This window comes from Anser cygnoides, chromosome 9, assembly GCF_040182565.1.
Source record: "Anser cygnoides isolate HZ-2024a breed goose chromosome 9, Taihu_goose_T2T_genome, whole genome shotgun sequence".
NCBI classification, from domain to species: Eukaryota; Metazoa; Chordata; class Aves; order Anseriformes; family Anatidae; genus Anser; species Anser cygnoides.
In genome coordinates, this window is record NC_089881.1 from 12,912,444 (window position 1) to 12,927,515 (window position 15,072).

The 15,072-nt window shown below is 42.3% G+C and overlaps 1 protein-coding gene across 9 annotated transcripts in view; it reads left to right on the forward strand.

Annotated features, from left to right (window-relative positions):
* YEATS2 (YEATS domain containing 2) overlaps positions 1-12,591 on the forward strand; it is a 49,660-nt gene extending 37,069 nt beyond the window's left edge. For all 9 annotated transcript variants that reach the window (XM_067002550.1, XM_067002548.1, XM_067002552.1 and 6 more), the window contains 8 exons: positions 645-756; positions 2,108-2,181; positions 2,906-2,985; positions 3,952-4,153; positions 5,493-5,719; positions 6,856-6,930; positions 8,477-8,550; positions 9,353-12,591. In XM_067002550.1, the coding sequence (XP_066858651.1) occupies positions 645-756; positions 2,108-2,181; positions 2,906-2,985; positions 3,952-4,153; positions 5,493-5,719; positions 6,856-6,930; positions 8,477-8,550; positions 9,353-9,461 (953 nt within the window). In that variant the 3' untranslated portion in view covers positions 9,462-12,591. The remainder of the gene's footprint in view (positions 1-644; positions 757-2,107; positions 2,182-2,905; positions 2,986-3,951; positions 4,154-5,492; positions 5,720-6,855; positions 6,931-8,476; positions 8,551-9,352) is intronic.
* The last annotated feature ends 2,481 nt before the right edge of the window (positions 12,592-15,072 follow it).

Below are 15,072 nucleotides of genomic sequence, written 5' to 3' on the forward strand. Positions count from 1 at the left end.
GTACTATAAACATTCATCATTTCAATCCATCATTGCAGAAAAGCACAGAGCAGCATGTATGTAATCACAGTCACTGCTGTCCTCAAAATAGTGACTGAAAGTCCAATTCTTGCAGAATTGCTGTGTCTTTCCCCTGCCAGCTGAATGACCAGACTGCCTGGATATTCTGGGTGTGGAACATCTCCTGCTCGTGCCTTGGCAGAGTTCTGTCCTAGATGTGAGAGCTCACTGGTGACAATTTGAAATCCCACTAGTAGCTAAAATTGTTATTAGCTTTCTGTCCAGCTCTTTGCTTAAAAAAAAGGCCAGCACACATTTTTAAGCAGTTCAGTTTAGATCATGCAGTCATATGCAAAACATTGGCAATTGATGGTGTGCATACATATTTTCTAAAAGGGATAGATATCATCATGTTGAGATTTGGAGGGGGAGCTGGTCATGTTATTGTGGCTTTCATGCAGTATAGATGAAGCTTATGTTCTTCACAAGGTCAGGTTTGTTCATGTTTAAAAGAAAATGCAAACAACAAATTCAGTGATGTTATTTAATATGTAAGACACTTAGTCTTATTGGAGTCTTACTCAAGACATATAATTAAGCTGATGGGTGCTCTTTCTTTTGAAACGTGTTCTGTTTCTTTGAAGTTAAGATGGAGCCTGATTCAACGGGACAAAACTGCAGCTCTGTGGGTACTCAAGAAGGTCAAGCAGCAGTAAAAACAGAAGAGAGTTCAGAACTTGGGAATTACGTTATCAAGTAATTGTTCATTTCTTTGTAAGGATTTCTGGTCTTTGAAACTCCAGGGGAGTTGGAGGAGACTCTAGGGATGCATGCAACATTGTTAAAAGTTTGACTCAGAAATACAATGTAAAATCTTCTGTTACATACACCATTGTATCAGTACTAATCCTGTTGGATGGCATTTGTTTCAGGCAGTGTTGCAAGTCTTCCCTAATGGATTTGTATTCAGGGCTCCTGGAAAGGCGGGGGGGGGAATAAATATTTGTACTTGTTTTGGGGTTTGCTAAAATCTCAAGCTGCTAAGATATCTTTATCATCCAACACTTGGATAATTCCCATTGCCACTATGTTTTTTTAATGAGGCCAAACTGTACACAGTGAAATTCAGGTTTAAAAGGGAGCATCTGAAATAAGTTGAACTGTCTCTCTTCTCGCCTCTCTAGTCTTCATAAGATCATATACTTCTGTAATTACTTAATATGACGGCTTCTCAGTTCAGAATTGGAATTAGATGATAAATATCATTGGAGCATTAGTTCACTGGACTCTGTGAAATCCAGTGCCTTATTTGTGATGTTCTTGGAAGTACTTTTCAGAGGTATTTCACCAGAACTCAGTTTGCAATTTTTTAGTTTTTCTCTGGAAATTTCCTGTAATGCGTAGGATGTCCTTCTGCTCTTGATTCTTCACTGGCATATTTCCCCGTCTCCATGTTTTGAAAAGCGTTGTCTTGATACATCCCTGTAAACATTATCCTGATGGAAGGTATGTGTAGCAGACAGGAATAAATATCAAGTCACTACACAATGGAAATTGTCTTCGTTGCAGCTGTATGAAACAGATGGCCAGGAGTGTACTTTCCATCAGTTAAATACAGTACGACTGGTTAAGTGAGATTTACCTAAACTCCCATTAGCACAAGTTTTAATGTTAAAGCAAAAGTGCTGGCATCAAATGAGCCACTGAGTGCAACCTTTGTCTATAACAGGAACCTCTCCTCCTTACGGAATTTTAAGAGAGCCAGCTGATGAGCAGCAGCAGGGAGTATAAAGCTTCCCGTGCAGTATCCCATGTTCCCACTGGGACAGCCTGCACTAATAGGTGCTTCTTACCCCTCAAAAAAACCTTCAGTCTTCAGTTTGTTTGGATTGACAAATGCAGCTTCATGTGTGCATGCTTCAGCAAGAGGAAGGGCTGCTTGAAATACCTTCTCCAAACTGGGGCATAACAGTTTATCCTCACACTATTACTGCTATAATGCTTTGGATCTAGGGGCATTAAACCGTGTAGTGATTTTGAAACTTTTTGCGTCTGATTTATTACTTCCAACAGTATTCTTTATTGTGATTCTCTTTATCCTTTGCAGCATAGAATATTTGGAGAACATCCAGCAGCTCTTAACAGCAATAGTGAAGAAGGTTCCATTAATTGCTGAAAAAAGTAAGCAGTGCATGAAAAGGCTTTGCTCTCTATTTTCAATGTATCAACAGAATGCCTCGCATACTCCGTAGCTGAAAAATTGATGAAAAACGGAACGAAATGAAGCCATTCTCCTAGAGAGCTTACTCCATGGGTTATTATAAACACATTTAGAATTAGGTTCTTCCAATAAAGCCAAGTATGCTGTAAGCAGTTAACTTCTTCAGTTACAAATAGATTGTATTTCCTCACATAATGGTTGCAAGTAGGTCCTCATTTTCCCTGGTTTTCTCCGTAGTAGATGTGCTATTTTTTTAATGCCTGGGTTTCAGAAATACTTGCAAATATGATAACAGCTCAATATTGGAATGTATTTTGTTTTTATATCTGTCTATCTATCTGTTTGTCTATCTGTCTTCCAAAGGAAGAGAGTTTGACCAATAAGACAGACTGAGAGGTCTACATCATTACAGTTCAGGGGTGGGAGAGAAAACTTAAAGCAGCCTATAGCCACAGATGTCTGGGTATCGTGACCAAGAATGATGCTGTTTTGGCATCCAAAGAACATTAGGTGCTGCACACCTCTGTGGTGTTCTCAGTGAGTGAGCACAACATCTGTATGGCCCTTGAACCTAAAAGCAGAAACACATTTCCTCCTTCCTCCTCACTAGAGAACATTGTAAGCAGGATGTATTTTATTTCACCTACTAAAATTCAATACTGTTTTTGTCTTTGTGTTTTCTAGGTGAAGACGCAAGCTCTTTTTGTGCCAGTTCAGTGGACCAGTATTACAGTTGGAATATTGGGAAGAGGAGGGCAGCTGAGGTAATCTTCTCCTTTGTTTTATAAGCAGTCATTAGGGGCATGAGAGAGGTTTCTGAATTACAGAACCTGCCTTGTTGGTTGTTCTTGTTTTCTGAAGCAGTCTGTTGTATTTTAAATGGAAGCATTCCTTACCACGAGACACACTAATTTCTGCTCAGCTAATGATCCAGTTTATTGTTTGGAGCCTTTCTCAGAAGGGACTCTGAAGGTCACTTTTCAGTTGAATCAAAGTAAGACGCTTCTGGAACATTTTAAAATTCAGAATTTTTGCAAACTGTCCTGTTAACACTTGGTTCTCATCATTCCTCTGTGGCATTGTATGGTCTTGTGAATTTTCTGCAATATACTTTGTCCATGTTTTTGTGGGATTGTGGCTGTTTTCTTGTAGGAAGAGCATTGAGAGTACTAGTACTGAAATACTATGTCATAGCTTGTGTGTTCACCAGAGATAAATATTTCAGTTAATCTGGATCTTTTTGTATTCTGGTTGTTATATTTCCTTGTGTTTCTTAACAATTTTATCATCTTGCCATGGACTTTTACAAGGAAGATTGTAAAACTGATTAGATCTGCTGTCACCAACATAAGTGAAAAAAGAGTTTAGCCAAAACTTTAAGAAGCATCTTTTGCTGTACTGGATTGTTTGCATTATGCCATCTTAAGATGTTATTTGGAAGAGGAAACAGTTCAAGTCAAGGCAAGTGTGCCTGGGTTCCTGTATATTGCTCTTTCTTGAGGATTTGGTTGGATGAGAAAGAGTTTAAATGACCTGCCCAGAACTGCCAAAGATAACAGGATTAGGACCATCTCCCACATTTGTTTTTTTTTTTTTTCCTTGTCATTCTGACTTCTGAGAAAATCATATTTTTTTTGTTTTCCTTGCAACCCGCATTGTTGTTCTGGGTCATATCTAGCTTTAAACACTTCAGCCAATGTGATGAGCTTTTTCTCTTTGGTTTGTCACAGTGGCAACGAGCAATGACAGTGAAGAAGATCCTTCAAGAAATCATAGAGAAGCACCCCAGGTTTCACAACATTACGCCCCTGAAAACAAAGCATGTGGTGCAGTGGTGTCGATGCCATGGCTACACTCCACCTGACCCTGAGACCCTGCGAAATGATGAAGACTCGATTGAAGATGTGCTGACACAGATAGACAGCGAGCCAGGTGAGCAAGCAGGGACAGAAAATTCCTTTTATCCAAAGGCACTGTTGGTTAAATTGGCTCAAGAAAGGGTATGCTTACCCATGTGCTGCCTCTTTAGGAGAGGGTTGTTTTGTTTTTTTTTACTTAATTCACTCAGGAATAACAGATATTGGAGACCCTAAGAGCAAGCATACAAGTGAAGCTGTCTCTCATGTCTACAAATACTGATGCTCTGTGGGGCCTCTTCTGGGTTTCGTTGTGCTTTGGGGCCCCTGGAGGCCCAGTGTAGGTATTTGTTATGAGAGATGATTCCAGATCTGCAGTGCAATCATTTATAAGTGGGTACAGAAACTCATTATTGGGTAAGCTTAGCCTCTGTTCAAAGACTTACTGTGCAAACAGTGTGAATGAGCTTCAGGTGCAAAAGATTGTCTGGCAACAGCAATGTGGAGCACACTGGGGGTTAACTTACCTCCAGAAGTGAAGTGAATTGGCGTATGTGAAACTTCATGTGGTGGTAATATAGCTTCTGCATTAGTCCACTAGGCTTAGCTCTGGGATCTGCACAGCCCATTGGAGAATATATTAAACATTCATCTTCAGTTTCATCCGTTCTGTTTAGTGAAGCTCCCTTGTTTCACCTTCAGATAATCCCTTTCCCAAAACTGAATGTTATTCTGTCCTGATTGTACTTGAAGTCCTTGTATTTCACGGAAGTGTGTGATTAGTCTTTGCTAAGCCTGGTCCTGCACTGCAATTGTTGAAGGAAGCATATATCTACCTTTTTAATCTTTTTGTCTAAATAACTAGGTTTGTGTTTATCTTTGAAGAAAACAATCTGTTTACTGCTTAGCTTTTCATAAGAGGTTTTTCTGGTTCTTGCTGATCGTGCAGAGAAGAGGTTACGCTTTTGTAATTCCATTGGGAATCTGTCTTCTGATTTTTCTTAAAAATAAAACGAACAAAAAAACAACTTGATAATACTCATCACAACGTAAAAGGTGTGATTTATTGTTAAGTGGTGCCTACATAGTAAAACTCCATCTCCAAGCAAGTTGAAGAGCATCAGACTGCCTAGCCAGTTGTCAAAAAACTTCTGTAAGAATGTTTAGGAGCCTGGTTTTGTTTGGAGTACAGCCTTCTTGATTGGTGTAGGGGCAGATGAGAGAGCACTGAGTGTAATGAAGACATAATTAGAAGTCTCTCAGTGACTTAGTGTTTGTGCTCCTCCATATGTTTGGTAGGAACTACAAAAATAACTTCCAATTACCTCAATTTCTTGCCATATTTTGGGTATGCATCTGTTTGTAAGCAGCTTTCCATAATCTATAATTTGTTTAATTGATTGCTTCTTTTTCAGAATGCCCGTCATCTTATAGCAGTGGTGAGGATCTGTGCCGAAAATTAGAGGAGCTACAGCAATTTCTGAAACGAGAACCAGAACATGAAGAGGAAGTAGATGTTCTCAACTTCAGTGAGCCATTAAAAATAAACATTAAAAAAGAACAGGAGGAGAAGCAAGAGGAGATGAAGTTCTATTTGTCTTCCTTGCCTGCATCAGAATTTGTGAGGGACACAGCAGAGAAGGTAATAAGTGAATCATAAAGCTAGTATGAATTGCTGCTCAGTTGTGCCCTTACATTCATTTAGTTGCCTTTCTTTCATCTGTATGGGCCTCTGGATGCTTTATTAAGGTTTTTATAAGTGGCCTGGATAAATCTGACCTTCTGGTTCATGATGCTCAGCTGGCCAGTGCTGGCAGAAGTGAAGCATGCCAGCTGCTGGGAGATCATTTCAGAGAAGCTGCATTGCCAAGCTTAGCACCAGAAAAATTGGTCTGGAAGTCCAGAAGCAAGGGGAAGTAAGGGAAAAGAAGCAGTGGCATGGAATGCCTCCTGTCCTATCTTGTGAAAGGTCTGGGCTTGTTGCCTGGACTGATGCTGCTCCTGGAAAGGGGGATGCAGTAAAGTGAAGATCACAGCAAACTTCTCTGCTTTTTGGTCATTCCCCTGCACCCGCCAACTCAAATTAAGGCAAAAGAAAGGGAGAGAGTGGTCTTCCCTCACAGCAGCAGGAAGGAAAGAGAGGAGGAGGCTTACTCAGGTTGTAGGAAAAGGTGCTGTCCACTGAGAGACAGAAGCAGCAGTTGAGGGAAAGAAGCAGCATATCTGTCTCTGCCTCAGATGTTGATATCAAGGGATGAAATTTTGGTTTGCAGTATATCCAGTCTCTTCCTACATGTGTGACAAGGGCACAGGTGTGATGGGAGTGGAACTGGAGGATGAAATTCTTTTGATGCAGAACTTTTGTGCCAGAAGTAGTTTAAAGCTGTTTCAGTTGTCATAGGTGCAGGGAAGATTATGAATACGTGGACTGAATGTATGTTCAGTTTTAAAATGGAACTTCTATTTGTAACCCAAAATACCTAATACAACTTTTTTTTTTTTGCGGACTCCCTGCAACAAAAATGAAAATCTGCTTCTTTTTTTTGTTTGAGAGGCATTTCTGCAGGCTACTGTAATGTTCAAGCTTCATTTTCTCCAGAATTCTTTTAAATGAGGCGTGAGATTATACTGCCTGAAAATTCTGCAGAGCCTGCTTGCTTGTTTTTTAAATACCCTTTATAATAGATTGTTTCTATTATACCATTGCCATCTCATCTGTAGCAAAACGTGGGTTGTGTTACTTGATGTACTAGTTCTTTTTCCTCTTGTATTTTATAGATAGGGATTTCTTTTCAGCCTGCTGAGGTACAGAAGAATGTTTATGCATCAGTAATAGAAGATATGATTTTAAAGGTAAGAAATCACTTTACAATGAGAAATTTTCTACAAATGTATTAACCCAGTAAGGTAGGGGAAAAACAAAAAGATGGATTATCCATAGTAACATGCATTTATGAAATCAGGAGATGCAGATTCTGATGTCAATATAATGTATGTGTATAGAAGGATATATAGCTGGATGAAGAGAGTTGTGTATTTCTGTGTGTGTGTTTCCAGCTTCTTAATCATCTGTTGGCTTGAACACAGGATGCTGATTTGCACGTCCTGACTTCCAGTAAGATACTGGCTCCTCTTTAACTTTGAAATTACCATCTTGTTTGCCCTACCTTTTAGAACTGTAGGGGGAAAATCTGCTAAAGGTCCATAAGACTTGATTATTTTATGGGAGGATTAACTGTTTTTCCGTAAATACCATTGAGTTGCTTTTTGCCTGAGTTGTCTCTACTGGGAGACTGCTGAATTCCTGAAGTCAGTAGCAATTCTCTGTTGTGTAAGAAATCATTCATCTGTCATTCAGTTTTGTAAAAGCAGAGAATCTTCCTTACTAAAGCTTTGAACAGCATGGAATTGGAGTTCTCAAGTTTGGACTGAAGGCTAATACAGATTATTTTTAGCAGTGCTCTGTTGTATTTCAAGCCAAAGATGATTTTTTAGGTTGTTTATACAACAGTTTTTTTTTTTACAGGTTATATAGTCTGCTGTAGATCACTTTTATAAAGTTAATTGATTCCAGGTTATATATATACTTGCGTGCACACTTCTCCTGTACTGTCACTTACTATAGTTGAAGTCTGATATAGATATATCTGATTTTAGATAGATTATAATCATCAGATTGCTCCAGTATAGTTGTTGAGTATTACCAGCTTTCCTGAGTAAAAAATCCCAGAAACTTCTGCTGTAGTCTTGATATAGCCTCAGAAAGCCGAGAGCCCTAACTGACTTTTAATTGAACCTTGATTAAACCAGCATGTAGGGCATACAGCTGCTGTGCATCTGCTGTCTAGGATGGGAAGTTTTTGTGTAAGTGTCTTAATGCAAACCTGGTGGGCCCAGGCTAACAAGCATATACCAAGTACCAGGAGAACGTCTGGCATCTGCCACTTACAAACAAGCTCTAGCATGTGAGGCTGGGCCCTAAAATGCTCTTGGAAATGCACCTGCGACGTGCAGATGGATGCACGTTGCATCCATCCATCCATCCTGCAGCACACGTGTGCTCTGCGGGTCCAGAGAGAAACCAGACTGGGCAGTTGTAGTCATGAGCTGTGTGTATCCATAGGCCACTTTCTGTTAAATATATGCTCAGTTTTTATCACTGGGCTTTATCACCTAGGAGTTGGACTTGATGATCCTTACAGGTCCCTTCCAACTTGGGATATTCTATGATTGTAATAAAAGTCACTTGTGCATCTTGAACTGCCTGCCCCCTGCTAATTTAATACAGGACTGAAGTGAGTCAGATTTTCAGATGCTTGGTTACACTGATAATCTAGCGAATAGCACGCTGCTTTCCTCTTTTTATAATGCTGTCACCCAATGTCGCCTTTTGTCACAGGCCACTGAACAGCTTATGAGTGATATCCTACGGCAAGCCCTGGCAGTGGCGTACCAGACAGCTCCTCACAACAGGTACAGCATTTGAACTACTTACGCCAGCACTAAGGGCTGAAGTACTTGAGGAATTCTGTCAGATTTTGTGTGGTTCAGACCATGTGAGCAAGGGATTTCCAGATGATATGGGGTAGTGTGTGTGCATGAACTACAGGGGTTAGCCATCTCCTAGCTCCATAGTGGCAAATTAGTGGAAACACAGACATTAAAAACTGAGGCAGGACTGCTGGTATTGCCATACTCAGAGGCAAATAACTTGTTTTAGCAGAGCTGTGTTGGAAGGACCTTCTCTCATCCAGTTCAGGTCACCATGTAGACAACTTACCTGTGACAACTTACTTCAGCAACCTCAATATTCTGTATTTTACTGATACACTCTTCTGGCTCAGATACTGAGTGATTTTAATGGTAACCATGGGACCACATTTGATTTGTGTTTGGCAACATGAAATTGAAAAAAGTGTGACTATGAGAAAATGGACAGTTTAAATATTACCTAGATGCACTATATAAATATAGTATCTATAATGTAACTGTGCACACAGAGTTTGTGCTACAGAAGCTCAAGAATCAATACTTCAGCACTTTGTTTTACTGTGCCAGCACCCAAGATGTTTCCCCTAGTCATTTGAGTGGTTCTTTTGTGCTGTGATGTTTTAATGGTGTTTTTTTTGGTGTGTGTGTTGCTCTAACCACATGCTCTTTTATCCTGTTTTTCATTTTTATTATTTTTTCTCCCTGTTAGTAAATTGAATGACTTGCTTCTTTATGGGCATGTCTTTTTCTGTGTTATAAAAACACTCTGATGCATTCCCTGCAGGACTCCAAGAGAGATCACAGTGATGAATATTCACAAAGCCATCTGTAACATTCCCTTTCTTGACTTCCTCACAAACAAGCATATGAAGATACTAAATGAGGAACAATGAAATAGAGCAGAGAAGATGCTACGGGAAAGGTGGATATATGACTGAAGCTGGGATGACAAATCCAGTATTTCTGTAGGACACTATTACATACATTTATAACATTGGGCTACTAGATTGTTACCTCCAATTAAAGATGCACCTTAATGCAACAAAATGATGCTCTGTTCCAAATCAAGTTGTTAAATGTCAGTGTTTACTTGGTAAGTGTATGTTCAGTGGCTGAACAAACATTGTCAGTTTGTGTCAAGTTGCTAGCTATGAGAGGCTCCACTGTCCTGGTCCCGTGATGGCAGCTGTATTGATGAGATTGAACATTTTCCTAGAAAAGAAATTAAGCTTTCTGATGCAGTCTACGTACCATTTGGTTTCCCATGCAGTGGGCAGAACAGTTGCTTTGGCACTCAGAATATGAGAAAATTCAAATTCAGTTTTTAAAGGTGGGTTGTTTGAGTAGATGGGTTGATTAGTTGGTTAGGTTTGGGTGCAGGAGAGCAGAAGGCTGATGGCTGCACCAAATTCTGCCAGTCCTGTTTGATTGTCATGTATGTGGCTGAGAACACAGCTAGGGAGGCTTGTTTGCTTACTCAGTTAAGTGCAACCTAACCAAATTACTGACACCTCTTTAGAGGAGGTCAGATCTCACTTTTCTCAGTCACCACAGAATGGGTAGACTGGTGTATGCTCAGTCAAGATGAGTAAACCGTGGTCAGGCTTTGTAGGAGTTGTCTGGCTACATCAGCACAAGTAAAGAGAAGAACATGGACAGTATTCAGTGTCTGTGGGCTTGGACTGGCTGAAATCCTGTGTTTGCCCAACAAGTGCCTCTCTAGGCTGCCAGAAGTTTTGGAGTGTTACACTGGAAGGCCAGTGACCAGCTCTGTTGTACAAGTCTTAGTGTTTTAACAGCGTTCTCTTAATGATCACTTTGGATTCGGAAGTGCCACTTCAGCTAAAGTTCTGCTGAACACACAGAGGCCTGATAGGATCAAAAAACCGAGAGGTTTGTTGCTTGTGGTGACCTCCTCTGATATCCTGACTACGGGAGGAAATTCTGCTACTAACCCCAGCACTTACCTGTCTTGGGAACATTGATGGTGTAGGAGAAATGTCTGCAGTCTGGCTATCAACACCTTTCTGAAGAAGGCTTCCATAACAAGACCCTGACCACCACCCCCTCTACTACCCCTCAGTCCTGCCCCATGGGTGCTTGCGAGTGGTGTGAATGAGCCATGGCAAAGTCGGATGGGACCCCTGTTGGACTTTCATGCTTTCAGGCATGTGAGGCAGTGCTGTCAGGCAGGTGGAGCATGGGTCAAATAGCCAGAGCCTCCATTGTGCTCATCTCAGCTGGGTCACTGATCTGCATGGCCTTCGATTTAATCACTCTGTGCCTCAGTTTCCCCATCTCTGAGTATGGGGAGCAGGATACCTACCTCACAGGGGTGTACTGAGGCCTCTCACTCTTGTTGGTGCCGTGCTTTGGCAATACAAAGCCTTTTATAAACATTAAACTGCAGTTATCTTTCCTGGTCTGGGATAGGAACAGAAATCTTCAAAATGTCATCTTTTGGTGCTTTTTTTTTGGGCTAGAAGACAGGTGATGATAACTCTAGCTGTGTGCAGGAACAGTGGAAGATGGTTCACGTAGAGGATGATTAAAAGCTTCAAGGAGAGCTGACTTAAGTTAAATGCAATTCTTGATCTGCAGAAGGTACTGCGTACCTTAGATGAGATACTGCCTTTCTTCTCCATCTGGAATAAAACCAGGGTCTGCAGATAAGCCCCTCTTAGTTCATGAGAGCTGATGGGGTGTTGCAGTTAGCTTGAATACAAGTGGCAGTACCTGGTCCTTGAATCTGTGAAATGAGACTGATGGATGAAATCCAAAGAACATTCAGAGAAGGATTTAGATGCTCCCTATGCAGGGCATTTCAGATACTCTGGATTCAAAAGATAATCCTGGCTTTTTCCAGTGAGCCTGGGGCAGGACTGCCTGCACAGGAAAAGTGCACAGCTTAGCCCTGACACTAGTTTTCTGGTGGAGGTCAGCATGGAGGAGTTGAGCATTGATTATGTCCCAGTTCAGCAGGGAGGAATCCAGGTAACTGGGGAGCTGCTGACCCCACACTGTGTCTGTAGGCTGTTGCAAGCTCAAAGTACATGTTGCGTTCAGGCCCCCCTGTATGCAGCTTTTACAAAAGAGGCCATTTCTGAGTTATCTGTCACTATCGCTATGACAGCCTGCAGGTTGTGTGGGAACAGCCTTTTGGGCAAACTCAGTTCTGCTAGGATCTTCTGCGATGATACACGTTTTCAGCCCCCGTCTTTTTGTGGGCTTAGTTTCTGGGATTTCAGTGTGCCCAGAGCAGTTTTTCAGAATGCAGGAGCTTGTATTTGGGCATCCGTTTGCAAGCTGTGGCTTCCTTGCCTGTGGCCAGGTTGTGGAGTCTCCTTCTCTGGAGATAATCAAAACCCACCTGGATGCCATCCAGTGTGATGTGCTCTAGGTGATCCTGCTTGGCAGGGGGGTTGGACTGGGTGATCTCCAGAGGTCCCTTCCAACCTCAGCCATTCTGTGATTCTGTTCTGCTTTTCCATGAGGAACAGTTTTTCTGAATTGGAGTCCTGAAGCAGGCAGGTGGGTGCCTGTTGTTTCTAATGGTGTTCTTGTGGTGGAGATCTACTGATAACATTTCCTAGCAACCACAGGTTATTCTCCTAGGAGATGCCATATTAATAATACATAAAGTTTGCTTTAAAAATAAAATCTGTTAAAAGCAGATAGAAAATAACACATTTGTTGTAGTCCTTCAGATGTAGGAAATGTTTGCAATGCATCCTTTGATTTTTTTTAAAAGTGGTGGGAGAAAAATCTGTCAGCGAGACGTTCCTGTGAGAATTGGCTTGGAGGTGAACGAGAGGTGGTGGAATTGCTCACGCCTGCTCAGGTGCGTGCCGAAATGTTACGGTGTATTTCTCTGTAAAGAGTCTTAATACGAGTTATAGATCTCTTTACAAATATTGCCACTCTTTGTAATGCTGAGTGTTTAAATCCTTTATGTTATCTGTATTATACTGTATAATTGTGTAAGATACGTATGTTTACAATAAATCCTTTTATTAGCTGTGATGGGATTGTCTGACTGTCACCTGTCACTCAAAGCAAGCTTCTCAGAATTCACAAAAATAAGTGTGTTGTTTTAATGTTTTAGTTTTGGATAATATCTGGTGGAATCTGTTCAGGCACTGGGAACACTTCTTGCTCTTCCTATTCCTCCTCTCCTTCCCTGCCTCCACCCTGCTGTGGCCCTGCTACCACAGTGCCCTCACTGTCCCCTCGTGGTGGCCCAAGGGGCTGAGGCTGTTCCTGTCAGCAGAACCGGCCAGAACCGGCTGTGTCCAGGTCACGGCAGCCCCACACTCTCCTCACAGAGCCGCTGCTGGCAGCTGGGCACCAGCACCTCGTACAAAAAGGACTGGAGAAAAGTAAGACAAGGGGATTTCTCAGTTTTCCTCAGACTGCAGGGGCTGTCTGTGAGTAGACTTCACACTCGGTTGTCTTTCAGGATGCTGCAAAAGTTGTTTTTACTAAATCCCATAAAAGCGGCCTCCTCGGTGTGAGTGTAGGCTAGGCATTTTATGCTGCCAGAGCCATGACTGGCCAGCAGAGGCTGACGAAGTGCTGTGGGCTGGCTCCTTGATGCCGATCCCCTTTGGGATCTCCCAGCTGATGCCTCCCTTGGAGCATTGTGGCAGCCCTGTCCTCGCGTTCATAACCTACATGAAAGAGTGGCGACGTGGAAATGTAATCATGTAGAACTCCTCCTGCAGGTGCGTGTTCATCCTGCTTTCCTCATGCTCCCTCAGCCATCCCTTCTGGCAAGAAGGGGCTCTGCCAAGCAGCTGCTCTCTGGCTCTGATGCGTAGGTATGTGTGTATCCTGCTCTGGTCCTTCCCCATTGGCAAAGGAAAACATCGGGCTGACCTGTAATGGGTGCCCAGAAGAAACTGAACCATCTGCTCAAGGAAATGAAGTCCTTGGCACAGGAGCAAGCAGTGTATCTGGGTCCCTGTGCGCTGTCTTGGTGCCATGAGAGCCTGCACCACCCAGAGCAAGGGATCGTCTGTCCGTTCTGTGCCACCTCTGCCCTGAAAGCACGCACAGCCTCTCTGGGATGAACAGCACCAACAGTCGGTTGCTGTAAAACGGACTGGTCCTTAGGATTGTGCATTACATTGGCAGACAATACAGAGAAAATCTCTGAATAAGGCAGAGGTAGAAAATTCGCATCTGATATTTCATGCCCCAAGGAATCCGTGCAACACGAAGAGAAATGCACAGTTTATAAAAGGAAATCATGTTATGCACAGAAAAATCATTAATGCGCTGCTTGTGAAGTTTCCAAGTCCAAGCGATGAGAATTGTTCTGAGTAATCCAGTATTTCACATCAGAGCTTCACCTGAGCATGCAGAAGTGCAGGTGTTCCCAGCTCCCTGGCATAACTGAGGCACAAACCTCTCTCTCAGCATCCCAACAGGCCAGGTATCCCTTGTCAGCAAGACAAGTCGAAACAAGCACGTTCAGTGTCATGCTGTAGGTAGTAAATACAAAGCTTCAGGTATAAGACTTTCCTTTTAAAGGATGTTTCTCTGTAAATCAGATCACCACTATTTCCAGTGTGACTCACAGTTTGAAAACACAAGATAGACTTGTATGTTAACCTAAAGCAATTGGGAAGACGAATATTAGTGTGAGAGCAATGTTGGAAGATGTCCCAGCATCGTGACTCCCTGGAGCCTGCAAAATCTGTAGATCTGCCCTCTTCAGAGGAACTTGGGCTGATACCTTTTGATTTTGCTAAGGTGGGCACTTCCTGTGAAAAAGCAGATGTGTCGCAGATGTCAGCAGCCAGTTGCATCACCCTGTCCCTTTCGGTGGTAAGTACCTACTTGGTTTTCCTTCTGTTCTTCCTGTTAGTTGAAGTCAGGCAACAGCACCATGAGTCTTTGGCTTTCTTCCAGAAGTCTTCTGAAGCATCACTCAAGGAGCTGGCATTGCAGTAGATGGGGGAGCTAGTTGCACAGCCAGTGCCTTCCTTACTCACTAAAATGTTCTTAGGAACAATTGTAAAGCTATGGTCCATGTTAAAATTGAAAGCTAATATCACTTTCCCCTGATCTGTGTGAGCTGGCAGAGTGAAACTAAGGTGAAACCGTGTGTTGCTTGTCCATTTCTGTTAACTGGGCACGTGCTGTGGGTACCACTGAAAAAGGAGTCCTGAGAGCACTGTATCTGAACTAGAATAGGTGTAGCCTTGGTGTGTCTGGTAGTGGAACGCAGCAAATCAGTGTCAATGGTTCAGCCCCCTTTTCCCTGTGTTGATGAACTGCATGCTGAATAGTTTGATTTCCCTTTGAAAATGTCTGGGAAAAATCCCACAAGTAATTATGAATTCTGCAGCTTTCAGCTCAGCACTTAGGTCACAGCTTGAAATGTGCTTTGCAAGCCATTGTTACGGGGGGGGGGGGAGGCTGTGCCTGCAGATAAGCTTGAGGAATAAGGAATTGACTGCTGATGGCTGGTAATGCAGTCGGGAATCTTCCTGACAC